The sequence below is a fragment of the Rattus norvegicus genome, chromosome 5 (genome assembly GCF_036323735.1).
Source record: "Rattus norvegicus strain BN/NHsdMcwi chromosome 5, GRCr8, whole genome shotgun sequence".
NCBI classification, from domain to species: domain Eukaryota; kingdom Metazoa; phylum Chordata; class Mammalia; order Rodentia; family Muridae; genus Rattus; species Rattus norvegicus.
Genome location: NC_086023.1, coordinates 61,554,358 through 61,568,098, shown reverse-complemented (window position 1 = coordinate 61,568,098; position 13,741 = coordinate 61,554,358). Strand labels below are relative to the sequence as shown.

Genomic DNA, 13,741 nt, shown 5'->3' with positions numbered 1-13,741 from the left:
TAATTCTACACAGTCTGGGACATGCCCAGTCATTGCCTGGTTCCTCCCACAGTGCCCCATACCTTAAGATACAATCAAACCTCAAAACTGTCTTGGAACAAAAAATAAATTAATTAAGTGGTTAGAAAGGTGTGACTCCGGGTTGGGGATTTAGCTCAGCGGTAGAGCACTTGCCTAGCAAGCTCAAGGCCCTGGGTTCGGTCCCCAGCTCCAAAAAAAAAAAAAAAAGAACAAAGAAAAAAAAAAAGAAAGGTGTGACTCTTGATCACATCAAAATTCCTAAGCTTGAGGGAATTTTGCAAATCCCTCATTTCAGTGTGGGGATTAATTGGTAACACTTCTTTATTTTTATTTCTTTTTTCATGATTACACTTTCCCAAAGGGAAAACACAGTGCAATTAAAAGAATCAAAGTTCAATGCATTCTTATGGAACTGTATTCTTTTATGGAACTGTATAGTGCACAAGGCCAATTTCTCCATGGATATTAATCAGGTTTGCAGCCCTGTGGTGGGCCACTTGCAGAGCCTGGGTCTCAGGAAGGGAGCTGTGTGAGTGACAGGTCCTTTCACAACTGCTGCACACTTTGACAGCTTCGCAGAGCACTCACGATCGCTTTCCAGCCTGAACGATAACGAGGGGGCTTGTTTAGGCCGCTAGTCTTGGCAGCCTTTGGCAGCCTTAGTCTTTGTGTCCTGCGAGGGAGCAATGAGCATCAAGTCACCAAGAAGGGCCCAAGGCCGACAGCAAAGGAGCCCAGCCAGCATGGCATTGCCAACTCCCGGGAGGCAGCTGTTCCGCGTAAATGCACAGCCTCTTTGGGAAATACAGGCCACTTGCGAATCGGCTGCTCACACCATGGGAAGGGCTCTGTTTCCTTGGCACTGTCAGAGACACCAGAATTCCCAGGCCCCCAGCACTGGAGCATTGCTGAATCTGGTTCTATCTTCACCTCCTTGCTAACTAGTCCTACGATGGATCTACTGAGTGTGCTCCTGAGAGACACCTCCTCCAGCTCAGCAGCTCTGTAGGCTAGTGGTGAAGTGCTTATCAACAGATCTACCAAGGGGCCCGAGTTCCATTCCTGGCTCCACCCCTCATGGCTCTCTCTGGCTGTGACTTTGTTCAATTGGCAGCATGTTAGGGTTGGGTTTCTCTTTGTAAAATGGGGATCATCATGCATGCTATTCATGTCACAGTAGAGTTGCTTAGCAGACAGAAAATACTGTATCCAAGTGGACAGCACAGAGCCTGGCACACAGGCCCTGCCCACTGAGCTTTGCCGCCTGCTTTCTGCTACTACAACTCTCCCTTTGTTCCGTCCCTTGGGCTACAGCCTAACCAGGCACAGAGCCTGTTCCGCCCCATACCTTTACCTCTGTTCCTGAACTCTGCCTGGTCACATCCTCGCCTAGCCTCTCACTGAGCCTTGCTCTGCCTAGCACCTCGCTCGTGTCACAGCCTCTCAACTGTCTATGGAGGAGGCCCCAACTGCCTTCCCTCCACTTCCCAACAGCTCCTGTGCACACACTTGAGCCTCTGCTCCTCTCAGAAGAACCAATTCCTACTCATTCTTGCCACCAAGTCACTGCTCATGCCACCATCTGCTGAGAAGACCCTCTCTCTGCACCTCCCGCAGACCCCGCTTATCCCCTGCCACCTAATCCAGTACTCCCTAAGCCCTGCCAGACCCTTCCCGTGAATCCCGTATTTATCTTCTTCCTTTCTTCCTTCTCCTCTTCCTTCCTTCCTTCTCCTCTTCCTTCCTTCTTTCTTTCTTCCTTTCTTTCTTTCTTTCTCTCTTTCTCTTTCCTTCTCTTCCTTCCTTCCTCCCTCCCTTCCTTTCTTTCTTTCTTTCTTTCTTTCTTTCTTTCTTTCTTTCTTTCTTTCTGAAACAGGGTTCTTTGTGTCACCATGGCTGTCCTGGACTCTCTTTGTAAACCAGGCTAGCCTCAAACTCACAGAGATCGATCTGCCTCTTCCTCCAAGTGCTGGGACTAAAGGCATCTACCATCATTGTCATTTCTCTCTTCTTTCGGGGTCCCCTGAGCAGTTCTTCTCCTGTGAATTCTAGTGCCAGCATCTTCAAGCCAATTGGGTGGAGACAAGAGCACTAGCTCAAGACCTATATCTGGCTTCTCTGTACTACTCACTGGTCAGGCAGCTTTGGCCCCAGGACTGCTGGGAAGGTGGCATTAGATTACTATTCTGCAGCTCATTCTGGCCACATGTCAGATTGGATCACTGCCTTCACTGTTTGCACACCATCATTCATGGTGGACTTGCAAAGGTCTTACTTCTTCAATGACATTCAGAGGAGGAGACACGGTGGTTGCTTTTGTTTTGTTGTTTTGTTTTTATTTCCCCCCTTTACTATAGGACTTACTATAGTGGAACACTCAAACACTAGACTTTGGTGAAGAATTTTAAATACTAATTCCTGGACTGGCAAGTTGGCTCAGCAGTTAAGAGTGTTTGCAAAAGATGTGGGTTTGGTTCCCATTACCGTAAGGCAGCTCATAGGTGCCTACAACATCAGTTCCAGATCTCTGCCCTCTTCTGGCCTTCGTGGACATGGCACATATGTATGGAGGATTCAGACAAAAAAAAGGCACAACATACCTAAAAATAATGAAAATTACTATTTCTTCAAGTCTTACCTTGAGCGACATCATCGTATGTATTTTGGTTGACCATTCGCTCCACGATTTTAGCAGCTTGGGTCACTTTGGTGATATCATCACTCTGTGGAATACAGAAGCCCTCATTAGTGCCTGGTAAGGTTTGGCCCTGAGCCAAAACCCAGATTTGCAACTGGTTCAGCAATGTAACCCTGTGGTTATCTATTCTAGATGACTCAGAAATGGCTCACAGCCAAATAGACCATATAGTAGGAGCCCTTTCCTTGAAGGTGCACAAGGGTCAAAGCAGACATATCTGGTCCCTGGATAAAGTTGCTGTCACTCTCCCATCTGGGGTTGGGGAAAAAGCATCTCTCTGAGCTCAAGAAAAGGCACTGAACAAAGTCCAGGAATTGGAAGGCAGAACACTCAAGGACCTGTTAGAGGCTTTCTGTGGGGATGGGAGGGGGAGCACAGAGGCTTTCTCAGATCAGGGAATGACAGATTCTCACATAAGGCCTCCAGCCCAAATTCCTCCTTTAGGTTCAGGCTCAGGTGCCACAGATGCCCGGCTGTGTGGAGATGAGCTGTGCATGGACCGTACGACAGAACTGAGCCTGCCAACCCAGGGCCCTCTTAGACCACAGACAAAGCAGCAAGTTCTACCCTGGAAAATGACCCCTGAGTAAAGAGGCAGCTTCCATAAATGCGTGAAGGAAGCCAGTTGGCAGGTTCTCAGAGAAGCAAGAAATATGGGGCTGGCAAGAAAAGCACAAGGAGGGCTGGAGAGATGGTTCCTCAGTTAAGAGCACAGACTGCTCCTGCAGAAGAGTAGAGTTCTGTTCCCAGCACTCAGTCTGGGTGGCTGAAAACAGCCTGGAACTCCAGCTCCAGAGAATCAGTGACATCAGGACTCCAAGGGCACCACACGTATGTGCACATAACCCTGCCCCCACATACACATAACTAAAAATAATCAAAATAAACCTTTAAAAAGAAAAGTGCAAAGAGTTTGGGGTGAGTGGCTGGAGAGAACAAGCTAATTGGGTGCCCAGAGGGTGATCAGGGGTCAGACACATGGCTCCTGAAGATCAGCACTCCTGGGAGAGGCCATATTGGGCTGTGATTTATAGACTAGGTTCTAGGGCTGGCAAGGTCGCTCAGGGGGTTGAGCTCAAAGACCTGAGTTTATCCCCTGGACTCACATGGTGGAAGGAGAGAAACGATTCCCACAGATTGTCTTCTGTCTTCCACACATGCTAAGGCTCAGGTGAGACATTCCTCCCACACATTAAATAAAATAAAATCTGATTTAAAAGTTCCAAAAGAGGGGCTGGGGATTTAGCTCAGTGGTAGAGCGCTTACCTAGGAAGCGCAAGGCCCTGGGTTCGGTCCCCAGCTCCAAAAAAAAAGAACCAAAAAAAAAAAAGTTCCAAAAGAGACTAGGTTCTAGATCACACAGATGTGTATGCATTTCTTCCTTAGTGCACGGAGTAAAAAGGAGTTACTTTTTTTTTTCTTTTTTGGTTCTTTTTTTTTTTTTTTTCGGAGCTGGGGACCGAACCCAGGACCTTGCGCTTCCTAGGCAAGTGCTCTACCACTGAGCTAAATCCCCAGCCCCAGAAGGAGTTACTTTGATTCTCTGCGCCATCGTCCTTGTGACAGAGTGAGGATGGATGGACAGCATCTCTGAGAGACCACTCTGGGCAGTGAGCAACAACACTCATGCTGTTCAACTCTGTTCCCGGTGGCAATGCAGTCAGAAGAAACACAGTTGAGTGGTGGAGGCTCACACATCAGCATCTGGGAAACTGCTCTTTGAGGGCCTTTCAACACACCTTAGACCAATTCTATTTATCACAAAAACCTAGGCAAGGAGGGAGGAGGGGCAGATATGGGAGTTGTGACACAGTGCCCAGATCCACCTGCTCCCAGGTACTGCCCACCTCTGGACCCAAAGCACAATCCCCTTCTTTTCCAGGTCCAGGGCAAGCCCTATGTGAGGCCATGCTTGCTGCAGACAGATAGCTGACAGTTAACTGACTCCACTTTCCTGGCTGGTCTACCTATAGTCTGAACTCTTTCCCCTGGCCCAGGGAGCTACGTACCTGAAGGAAACTCACTTCCCCACATCAACCTTTGCTTCTCTTCCAAGCTCATTAAGATGGCTTTACATTTGTGGGGGTGGGATGGAGGCTTCAGTAAGCTCCAGCTCCTATTTTTTTTTCCTTTTCTTTTTTTCGGAGCTGGGGACCGAACCCAGGGCCTTGCGGTTGCTAGGCAATCGCTCTACCTCTGAGCCAAACCCCCAACCCCGCTCCAGCTCCTATTAACAAAGCCAGGCTCAGTCTGACAGTGTCCTTGTCCTGTCTGCCCAGGACCTTGACGTGCTCAGAGGAGAGATGAGGGCTATCGCCTCCATTGCCCTAAGCTGTGCTGCTGGAGTAGCCACATCTCTTTATAGGTTCTGACTGAACTGCAGCTTCTGACCCTATTCCCTTATGCATGCCAAGTCTTTAGACTGCACAAGCTTGCATTCATCTTTGTGTATTCAGCCAAGTCAGCAATGAGCCCGAGTCCTAGGTCCATTATTAGAGACCTAGTAAGTTCTGGGAAGGTCCCATGAACTTACTTTCTTTTCTCTCTGCTCTCACCTGAGATTCTTATCAACCTAAATAGACAGGTCTTTGAGGAAACATTGCTTCTCTGCTCAGGTTCTAGGCCTGGGCAGAGGAGAAGGACACAGCCTTTCTCATTCTGTTCTATAGGCAGCCTAGCTCAGTGCTGAGAATTCCCAGCTAGGACTGACCTCCACTGGCTTTCTTACCAGGTGCTCACTGGGAAAGAAGGGCAGAACCTGCCTGTATCCCTGTTCTCCACGTCAGCAAAGCTGGAAGATCTATGACAGGAGATGTTGTACACCATCTTTAGGCCCCAGATCACCTTTTGGGCTCAGCCACATAGTTTTCTCCTGGTTTCTGGGTCTTAATGATTCTAGTTGGGGTTTCTGCCATTATGGGTTCCAGTAGAGCCAAGAGCCCAAACCCTGGCAGATCTTCACATTAACCCTAACCCAGGCCAGAGCTCCTCTGCAGTCCCCATCATCTGAGGAATGGTGCAAGGAAGCCGAGGATCCTCACAAAGCCCTCAAGGCAGGGGCTCTATCCCACCCTGGAACTGAGGTTCTCACCACGTCTTCGATTACTCAGTTCTTGGTTAGTGATTCAAAACAAAGCAAACCAAGGAACCCTGACTATAAGTCAAAGCACAGGACCCTCAGACCTCCCTTCAAAAGTGACATCAGGACCATGGAGCAGAGCTAAGAGGAAGTGGACACACCTAAGATAAAAGAAAATAGACGTTCTTTAACTGAGTTCAATTCTAGTAAGGTTGGAGAGGAACAGAGCCACTTCCCTGAAAGACGCCCTGGGCGCTCTCCAAAGTGCTGAAACCGTCCCCTAGCTTCTTGTGACCCTCTTCCAAGGCAGGTCACACCCACAGATTCTCTACTCTGGGACTCCATCTCCTGAACCAGATTTCTCTCTGCTGCTGGAACAGATGAGGTTCTCCAGCATCTCCTGTGGCCATCTCCCCATAACATCATCCTGTGTTATATTACTTTATTCTATGCTGATCCCCAAACTCCTGCTGGCTGCACTGTTCTGTCCCCAAACATGGTCTTTCTAAAACTCCCACTTGGCTTCTTATGATCAATACAACTCAAGACAGTTGCATCCATTGATCTGATGCTGATAGTATCTAGGATCAGTTTTGGACTGGCTCATGGCCCTGAAGACTCACTAACCTAGTTTTACTTCTGTTGTTGTTATAAAAATTCACTGACAAAAGAACTTATGGGGATAATAGTTTATTTTTAACTCAAAACTCCAGGTTATAGTACATCACAGCAGGCAATTCAAGGCAGCGGGAACTTGAGGCAACTAGTCACCATCACAGTCAGGGGAGAGAGAATGTACGTGTTCTCCACTCTTATCAACCTAGCACTCAAGCCCAGGGAATAGTGGCACCCACAGTGGGCTGGGTCTTCCATCATCTATTAATGTAATCAAGACAATCCCTCACAGACATGCCCAGAGGCCAATAAGGTCTACATAATTCCCCACTGAGACTTCGTCCTAGCTGATTCTAGATCCTGTCAAGTTGATAACTAAACCATCACACTCGATTTAACAACCAGACACAGACAGAGGACTGAAGGTAGAAGAGCAGACTCCTTAACTTCCCTGCAATACAGATAATACACACTTTAGAAAAAGAAAAAAGTCTGTCCTAGGCTCGTGATCCTCAAACCCTTCTGACCCTCAAAATGGCAACTGGAGAGACAGTGTGAACTACTAGGCACAATTCTAGCTGCCATCACATCTTCTCCCAAGGTAAGAAATCATCCACACCTCAATATCAGCCTTTTCTTTTGAGGGTCTGTGGAACCCTTCTAAATCCCTGAGCTACTATTTACCTACAGCCAAGACCATACCTAGACATTCTGGGACAGAACTGAAGACACCTCACCAACCTGAGACTCCATAGATGTTAGTTTCCTCATGGCCATCTTCTCTGTTTTCTTAGCCACTGGAGTCTTGGTCTTCTCCTTCTCTTTGGTCTTTTCCAGTTTCTCGAGCTCATCTACATAGGCATCATAGATCTCCCACTAGTCAAGAGCAAGGCGAGAGTCACCGCAGGGCACAGCTTTCACTGGCCTGCTGGCCAGCTTGCAGGACTTGGTTGTGTTAACCCATCAAGTGTTCCCACAGCACCATTCAGTTGGCTCTTTATAGTTACATGTTCAAAGTCTGTCTTCCCTGCTAATCACCCACTTGAGAACAGTAAGGAAGGAGTTTTCAGGGTTCCTCCGAGATAGGCTTATCCACCCAGAAGTACAGGGGCTGAATTTTTTTTTTTTTTTTGGTTCTTTTTTTCGGAGCTGGGGACCGAACCCAGGGCCTTGCGCTTCCTAGGTAAGCGCTCTACCACTGAGCTAAATCCCCAACCCCCAGGGGCTGAATCTTAAGCTGGAAATCAATCAATATTATTCTAAGTTTCAGCCCCCACCCAGAAGAGAAAATGTGCAGTCACTAGGACTAGGTAACTAACAAATCACTGGAGACTTCTAAAACTAAATTAGGAATCATTTAAAAAAAATCTTCCCCAGGCTGGTTGGATAGCTCAGAGATAGCTCCCAAGGAGCTAATTCACCAACCAATGAGTACCCATGGCTCCAGCCACATATGTAGCAGAGGATGGTATTGTTCAGCATCAATAGGAGGAGAAGCCTTTGGTCCTGTGAAGGCTCCTTTCCCCAATGTAGGGGAATGCCAGGGTGTTGAGGTGGGAGTGGGTGGGTGGGAATGGGAGCATCTTCACAGAAGCAGGAGGTAGGGAAAAGGGTTTATGGGAGAGGGGGGAAGGGGATAACATTTGAAATGTACATACATAAAATATCCATGAAAAATTATATTTAAAAAAGATAGCTCGGAGATAAAGGCCCTTCCCACCAAGGCTGATGATCCGAGTTCAATCCCTGCAACACACATGGTGGAAAAAAAAACCTAACTCCTGCAAGCTGTCCTTTGACCTCCATTGCATAGCAAATGTGTGCGCACGCACGCACATGTGCACGCACACACACACACACACACACACACACACACACACACATTTAAAAACGTCTGTAGAAAAACTGTCTGCCTCCATGGAAACAGGATAAATCCATGGGCTCGAGCTGGTTGTCTACTTCACTGCCCACTAGAAGGAAATAAATAGGTATTTTGCCAATGGGACCGAAGGAAAGAAAACCAAGGGCTGTAGCAGAAGCAGCAGCAAGGATCCGGGACTGGGCAAACGCAGCAGATCCCAGTGTGTTCCCCAGACCGGGCAGTCACTGCCACCTGGAGGCCAGATAGGCACACCTTACATTTAAAGATTTACCCACAGGTCTCTCTGCAATGCACCTCAGCATTTGTTATCTCATTCGGAGCCTCCAACACCTCTATGAGGCGGCTTATCATCCTTTACTGACAAAGGAAGAAACTGAAGTATTAAGAAATAAGTGAAGCTACTGTGCCCAGGATCTCACAGCAGGAAGAGCAGAGCCTGACCTTTGTTCTGCTAGCACCAGATCCTGTCCAAGTCAGCATTGCTAGCTAGGAGGGCTTAGTGGGGAGAGGGTCTTCAAGAATGCTGAAGGCTGCTGGGAAGGCAGTCAGAATGTTGGTACTTGAAAGACAATCACAGGGTGCTACAGGCTTCCTAGAGCCCCTGGGAACAAGCATTCTCCCATGTTCTGGGGGGGAGCTCCAGAAGCCACACCTCCAAGCCATGTGAACAGTCTTGCCCCAGGGAGCATGTGGCTGGTCCAGAACGCACTGCTGAGGACCTATAGTTCCAGGGTTCAGAGACTGAATACTCAGGACAACGGTGGGTGGATAATCAAGGCAGACTATCAGAGGAGTTCATAGCCATGCTGGTCACCTCTGCTGCCAAATGTTTCAGGATGCAAGGGAGTACAGATGGTGACAGCTTTTGGGCTGACCCAGGATCTTACCTGATTGGCTGTGGCTGAAAAGTTTGTCCGAGGTGGAGGCTCCATCTGACATTCTCGATCCTAGGGAACAATGATCACAGGAAACCCAGAGATGAGCCTCACCTCCCTCTCATCTAACCCAACAGTGCCTCTGTAGGAGTGTTTGGTTAGCGCTGAGGAAGGGGTGTAACAGGGCTGGGGAAGCAAAAGAGATCCTGGTGAAAGTCTGGATTATTCAAATCCCGCATTTGTTTTTCCATTCTGGCCTTCTTCAGCCTAAGCTGGAGGGCAAGGGCAGCAAAGGTCAGTTATACCAGGTTTTAATAAAGAAAAGATCCGGGTAGAGGATGGACAGATTGCAAGGAACCAGCCTGTCACCAGCCTCCAGACACAGGGCATAGAAGCCAGCCTCCCACAAGCACTGGGGCTAATATCCCTTAAAGAGAAGGCTTCTCTTCAATATGGGTTTCTGCATCGAGCAGTGTAAGTTGCTTCCTCCCCATTATGTATCACCCCAATTATCCAACATAAGCCTGAGGGCCACACAGGGTGATGGGTGCTACCCTCCATCACAGATACCCTACCATAGAAGACTTTCGTGAGCACACCTCACCTAAAACTGTGCCAGGCTCTCTCAGCCTAGTTCTCAGGTTCCTTCAGAGTCAGGAAATGTTCTCGCTTTTCCAAGCTGGTCTACCACAGAGACCATCAACTTCATTTGTATTGTCCCAACACTCCCCATGCCCTGGCACACTTCAGTCCTGATTTATACACCCTCTTCCAACTCCAGCCCAACTTTCAGTTCTCAGTGGAGTCTGGGGCCTCTACCGCCCTCTGACTGCCTGGATGGCTTACGGGGACTCCAGTTTGTACAGTTACATGATTTCCATTCTGTTTGGAGAGAGAAACTGTAGTCTGCCCTGTCACACTTGCCAGGCTCGAGCCTGCAAGGACTGGTCTCAGGCCTGTGTCCACCTTGCCACTGACCAACATGGAGTTTCAAAGTAAAAGTGGGAGCTACCCGGAGAGGGTTGTTGAAGGTCTGAGATGCTCGCTCGCTGAAGTTAAACTGGTTCGTGAGTTTTCGCTCCTTGGGCTGCACAGGAGCCATCAGTTCTTCTTCAATCACCTTTTCAGTCGTCTGGAAAGAAAGATCAGGAGGCCAGGGCTTAACTGTGGGAGGAGATGGTGTGAAGTCAGGCCTCCGGGAAGGGAGCCCTGGCCTGGTAACATGGGGAGGCTTCGAGGATGCTGCCAGAAGCACTGGCCTTGCAGCCTCCACCTCCCTCTTTCTCCCCAAGTCACTTCCAAGCGTCCACCCACAGCTTATGTGAATGGCGGGACAAAGAGCAGCCTCATGCACACCTCGGCTGCAGCAGGTACGTCCGTTTGGCTCCCAGCTTCTGCTTCTCCTTCTGCTTCTCCTTCTCCTTCTCCTTCTCCTTCTTTGGGTTCTTCCTCTTCTTCAAGGATTTCTGTGTCTGAAGTCACCACCTTGACTGACTCCTGTGAACCTGTACAGGATATTGTTGGTGAGTTCAGGGTCCAAGCCTGCTCCGTTACTGTCTTCCTGTCTTTCAGGCTCTGCTTGTCCCTTGGGCTCTCCCTGACCTGGGTGAGCTCCTGGGCCTGTCCAGGACAGCTTGCTGCTAGACATCATGGGAGTAGAGACCCTGCAAAGCTCTGGAGGAACCAGCTCCTCCTCAAACAGTCAGGCTGGGGCTGCAGCCTCAGACTGGGCAGTCCACAGTCCTACCTGCCACCAGCTCATCACGGTAGTGCTGTCGACGGCCTTCATCTGAGTCTTTGGGTATCAGGTTCCCCACCTGACTGAAGTGAATTGCCATTTGGTTCACAAAACCAATAAGCTTGTATGTGCGTTCCTGAAAAGAGAGTGCCTAAATCAGACTGGCGATCCCAGTGAGGGCTGGTGTCAGAATGTAGCCTTCCTTAATTCTCTAAGCAGTAGTCCTCAACCCTCCTAACCCTGCAACTCTTTAATACAGTTCCTCTTGTTGTGATGACCCCCAACCATAAAATTATTTTTATTGCTACTCCATAACTGTAACTTTGCTATTGTTATGAATTCTAATGTAAATAATTGTGTTTTACAATGGTCTCAGGCAGTCCTATGAAAAGGTCAATTGACCCCAAAGGGGTTAAGACCTACAGGCTGAGAACTGCTGCTCTAAAGCCCCCAGTTCACCTTTATTAAAGAAACTATAGTTCCTAATAATCAGCTAACAAGATTTTTTTCACTGTATTTTTGCTTGAAAAAGACAAAATATGATTTTTTAAAGCTCTCATCAAAGACTTTTTTAAAAAAAAATTTTTTTTTGAGACCGAGTCTCACTACATAGCTCACACTGGCCTGGAATGCCCTGTGCAGGCCAGGCTGGCCTCCCACCCAGAGAGCTGCCTGGCTCTGCCTCTCAAGTACTGGGGTTACAGATGTGAACTACCATTGCCCAGCCTCAAAGACTTATTATTAAATATCCTCTGCTTCCAGCCTGAAGCAGCCCACATTTACAGAGCACTAGTCCAGGTGCCTTGTCTCCTACATCCATGCCAAGGAGTTCCAGTTCACCTGCCTTACCACAGGCCTTGGGCAGGTCAGACATAATCATCCAACACACCTGGCATGGCCTCACCACCATGCCACTTTAGTGGATGTCGGAAGGAACAGAACATCAGAGACAAGCAAATCCCTAATGTCCCGACTTCTATCCAAGAGGACCTCAGAGGTCCAGAGAAGTTTAGGTGTGGGCACTTGTCCAGGTCACATAGTAAATGGGAAGCAGGACTGGGCTTCGAGCCCAGGAAACCGTATTTGTTCATTTAACAAATAATTTTTGATCAGCTACACTGTGCCAACTCTTCTCTAGGTGCCCGGGGTATAAAGCAGAACAAGAACAGACAGAGTTCGTTCTTTCACAGAGCTTGTGGTCTGGCGTTCTTGTGGATATCTCCTTGTTGATTAGCAACCACGAAAATGGTGTTGGAGACCAGAGGCCCCCTTCCTTCTTTTAAAACAGTTCTGTTCAACCATTTTGCATCATGTGGAAGATAATTATAGCTGTACGGAATCCTGAGATTTAAAAAATCAAAGCCATACCAGAGGATACCAGCCCATAGGCTTTCTGTAGCTACCCCTCGTGGCCTGGGAGGACTGGGAAGCTCATTGTCACAATCCACAACCGCCTGGAAAGCTCTGCCATTGGGAAGCCATTCCTCTCAGTACCCCAGGTGGATGGCAAATGAGAAAGTGGAGTGGGTCAGAGCATGGTGTCTGGTGGCAGAATCGAGCTCAGTTCCTTAGCCTGCTCCTTATGAACGTCATGACCTTATCATAACCCTCCATGCCCTAGTTTCTTCTATTAAATACAATGATATCCAATTTGCAAGATAGTGTAAGAACTGACAATAGTGAAAGCAGTCCATTAACGCAATGCCTCACACATAATCAGCATGGACCCTCAATAAGACAGTAACTAAATGTATGGTGATAGAGGCCCCCATGAGAGCAAATGGTCCATGCAGCTGTCGTTAAGACTTCACCTCCATCCTGTCCTCAACAGGCACCTAGGAACTTCCTCTTCAATTCAGGGCTGGAACTCAGATTCTTTATTTTTTATTTTTTTCCGGAGCTGAGGACTGAACTCAGGGCCTTGCACTTGCTAGGCAAGTGCTCTACCACTGAGCTAAATCCCCAACCCTGGAACTCAGATTCTTTAGCACATCGGTGAAGGTAGCAGCTTTGGACCCTACGACTGGACCTTCCAGCACCAACAAGATAGAGACAGGCTGTGTGGGAGGAGCCAACAGGCCAAAGAGGCACTGGAAACACGGGCAAGGCAAGGTTTCCTGGGAGATAGGCAGCTGACAGTTCACTTGAAGGGAGAGCAGGAAGGGGACACCTGGCCTACAGTGCTCTTGCCACAGCCAGTCCACCAAATCCCAGAACCACCTCCCCTTCCTAGGGTCAAGACAGGAAGTTGTGCCACAATCTACCATGACTTCAGAAAGGGAAAGGCAGCTCCCCTCCAACCTCTGTACTGCCCGCCATTAGCAAAACTCTTGATTAGCATCTTTTGAGAAGCACATCAGGATTTGCTTCAGCGTCTTTGTGGAGGGCTGACTATGTAATCTGAATACGAAGCAGTGCAGTCGTGAGATTTTTCACAAAGATGCACACAGATGTTCATAGCAGCATTATTGAGAACTGCCCTCAGAGCAAACAATCCGAATGCTCGTCGACTGATGGACAGATGAGGGAAATGCTGCATATGCACAGCATGAAGTATTATTTGGCAATAGGACGACTTGAGGCATTGACGTATGCTATAGCATAGAAGCATTGAAAACATCGTGGAGAATGAAAGAAGCCAGGCACACACGACTACAAAGTCAGACCCATCGCCAGACATGACCTGAAGAGGCAAATGTAGATAAAAACAGTAACAACAACAGTGCCTCCTGGGCTGGAGGAGATGGAGGGTTGAGTAGTAACAGTTCGAGGAATGGAGCTTCCTGTGGGGAAAGTAAAGTGTTCTAAGCCTGGCATGGTGGTGCACACCTAT

General features: G+C 48.3%; 1 protein-coding gene across 1 annotated transcript in view; it reads right to left on the bottom strand.

The window, feature by feature from the left end:
• The window catches only part of Dnai1 (dynein, axonemal, intermediate chain 1), a 70,728-nt gene that overhangs the window by 28,708 nt on the left and 28,279 nt on the right, over positions 1-13,741 (bottom strand). Inside the window, exons 5-10 of the mRNA NM_001024342.1 lie at positions 10,918-11,044; positions 10,527-10,675; positions 10,183-10,302; positions 9,183-9,242; positions 7,155-7,289; positions 2,660-2,744 (exon numbers count right to left, since the gene is read on the bottom strand). Of these exons, the coding sequence (NP_001019513.1) occupies positions 2,660-2,744; positions 7,155-7,289; positions 9,183-9,242; positions 10,183-10,302; positions 10,527-10,675; positions 10,918-11,044 (676 nt within the window). The remainder of the gene's footprint in view (positions 1-2,659; positions 2,745-7,154; positions 7,290-9,182; positions 9,243-10,182; positions 10,303-10,526; positions 10,676-10,917; positions 11,045-13,741) is intronic.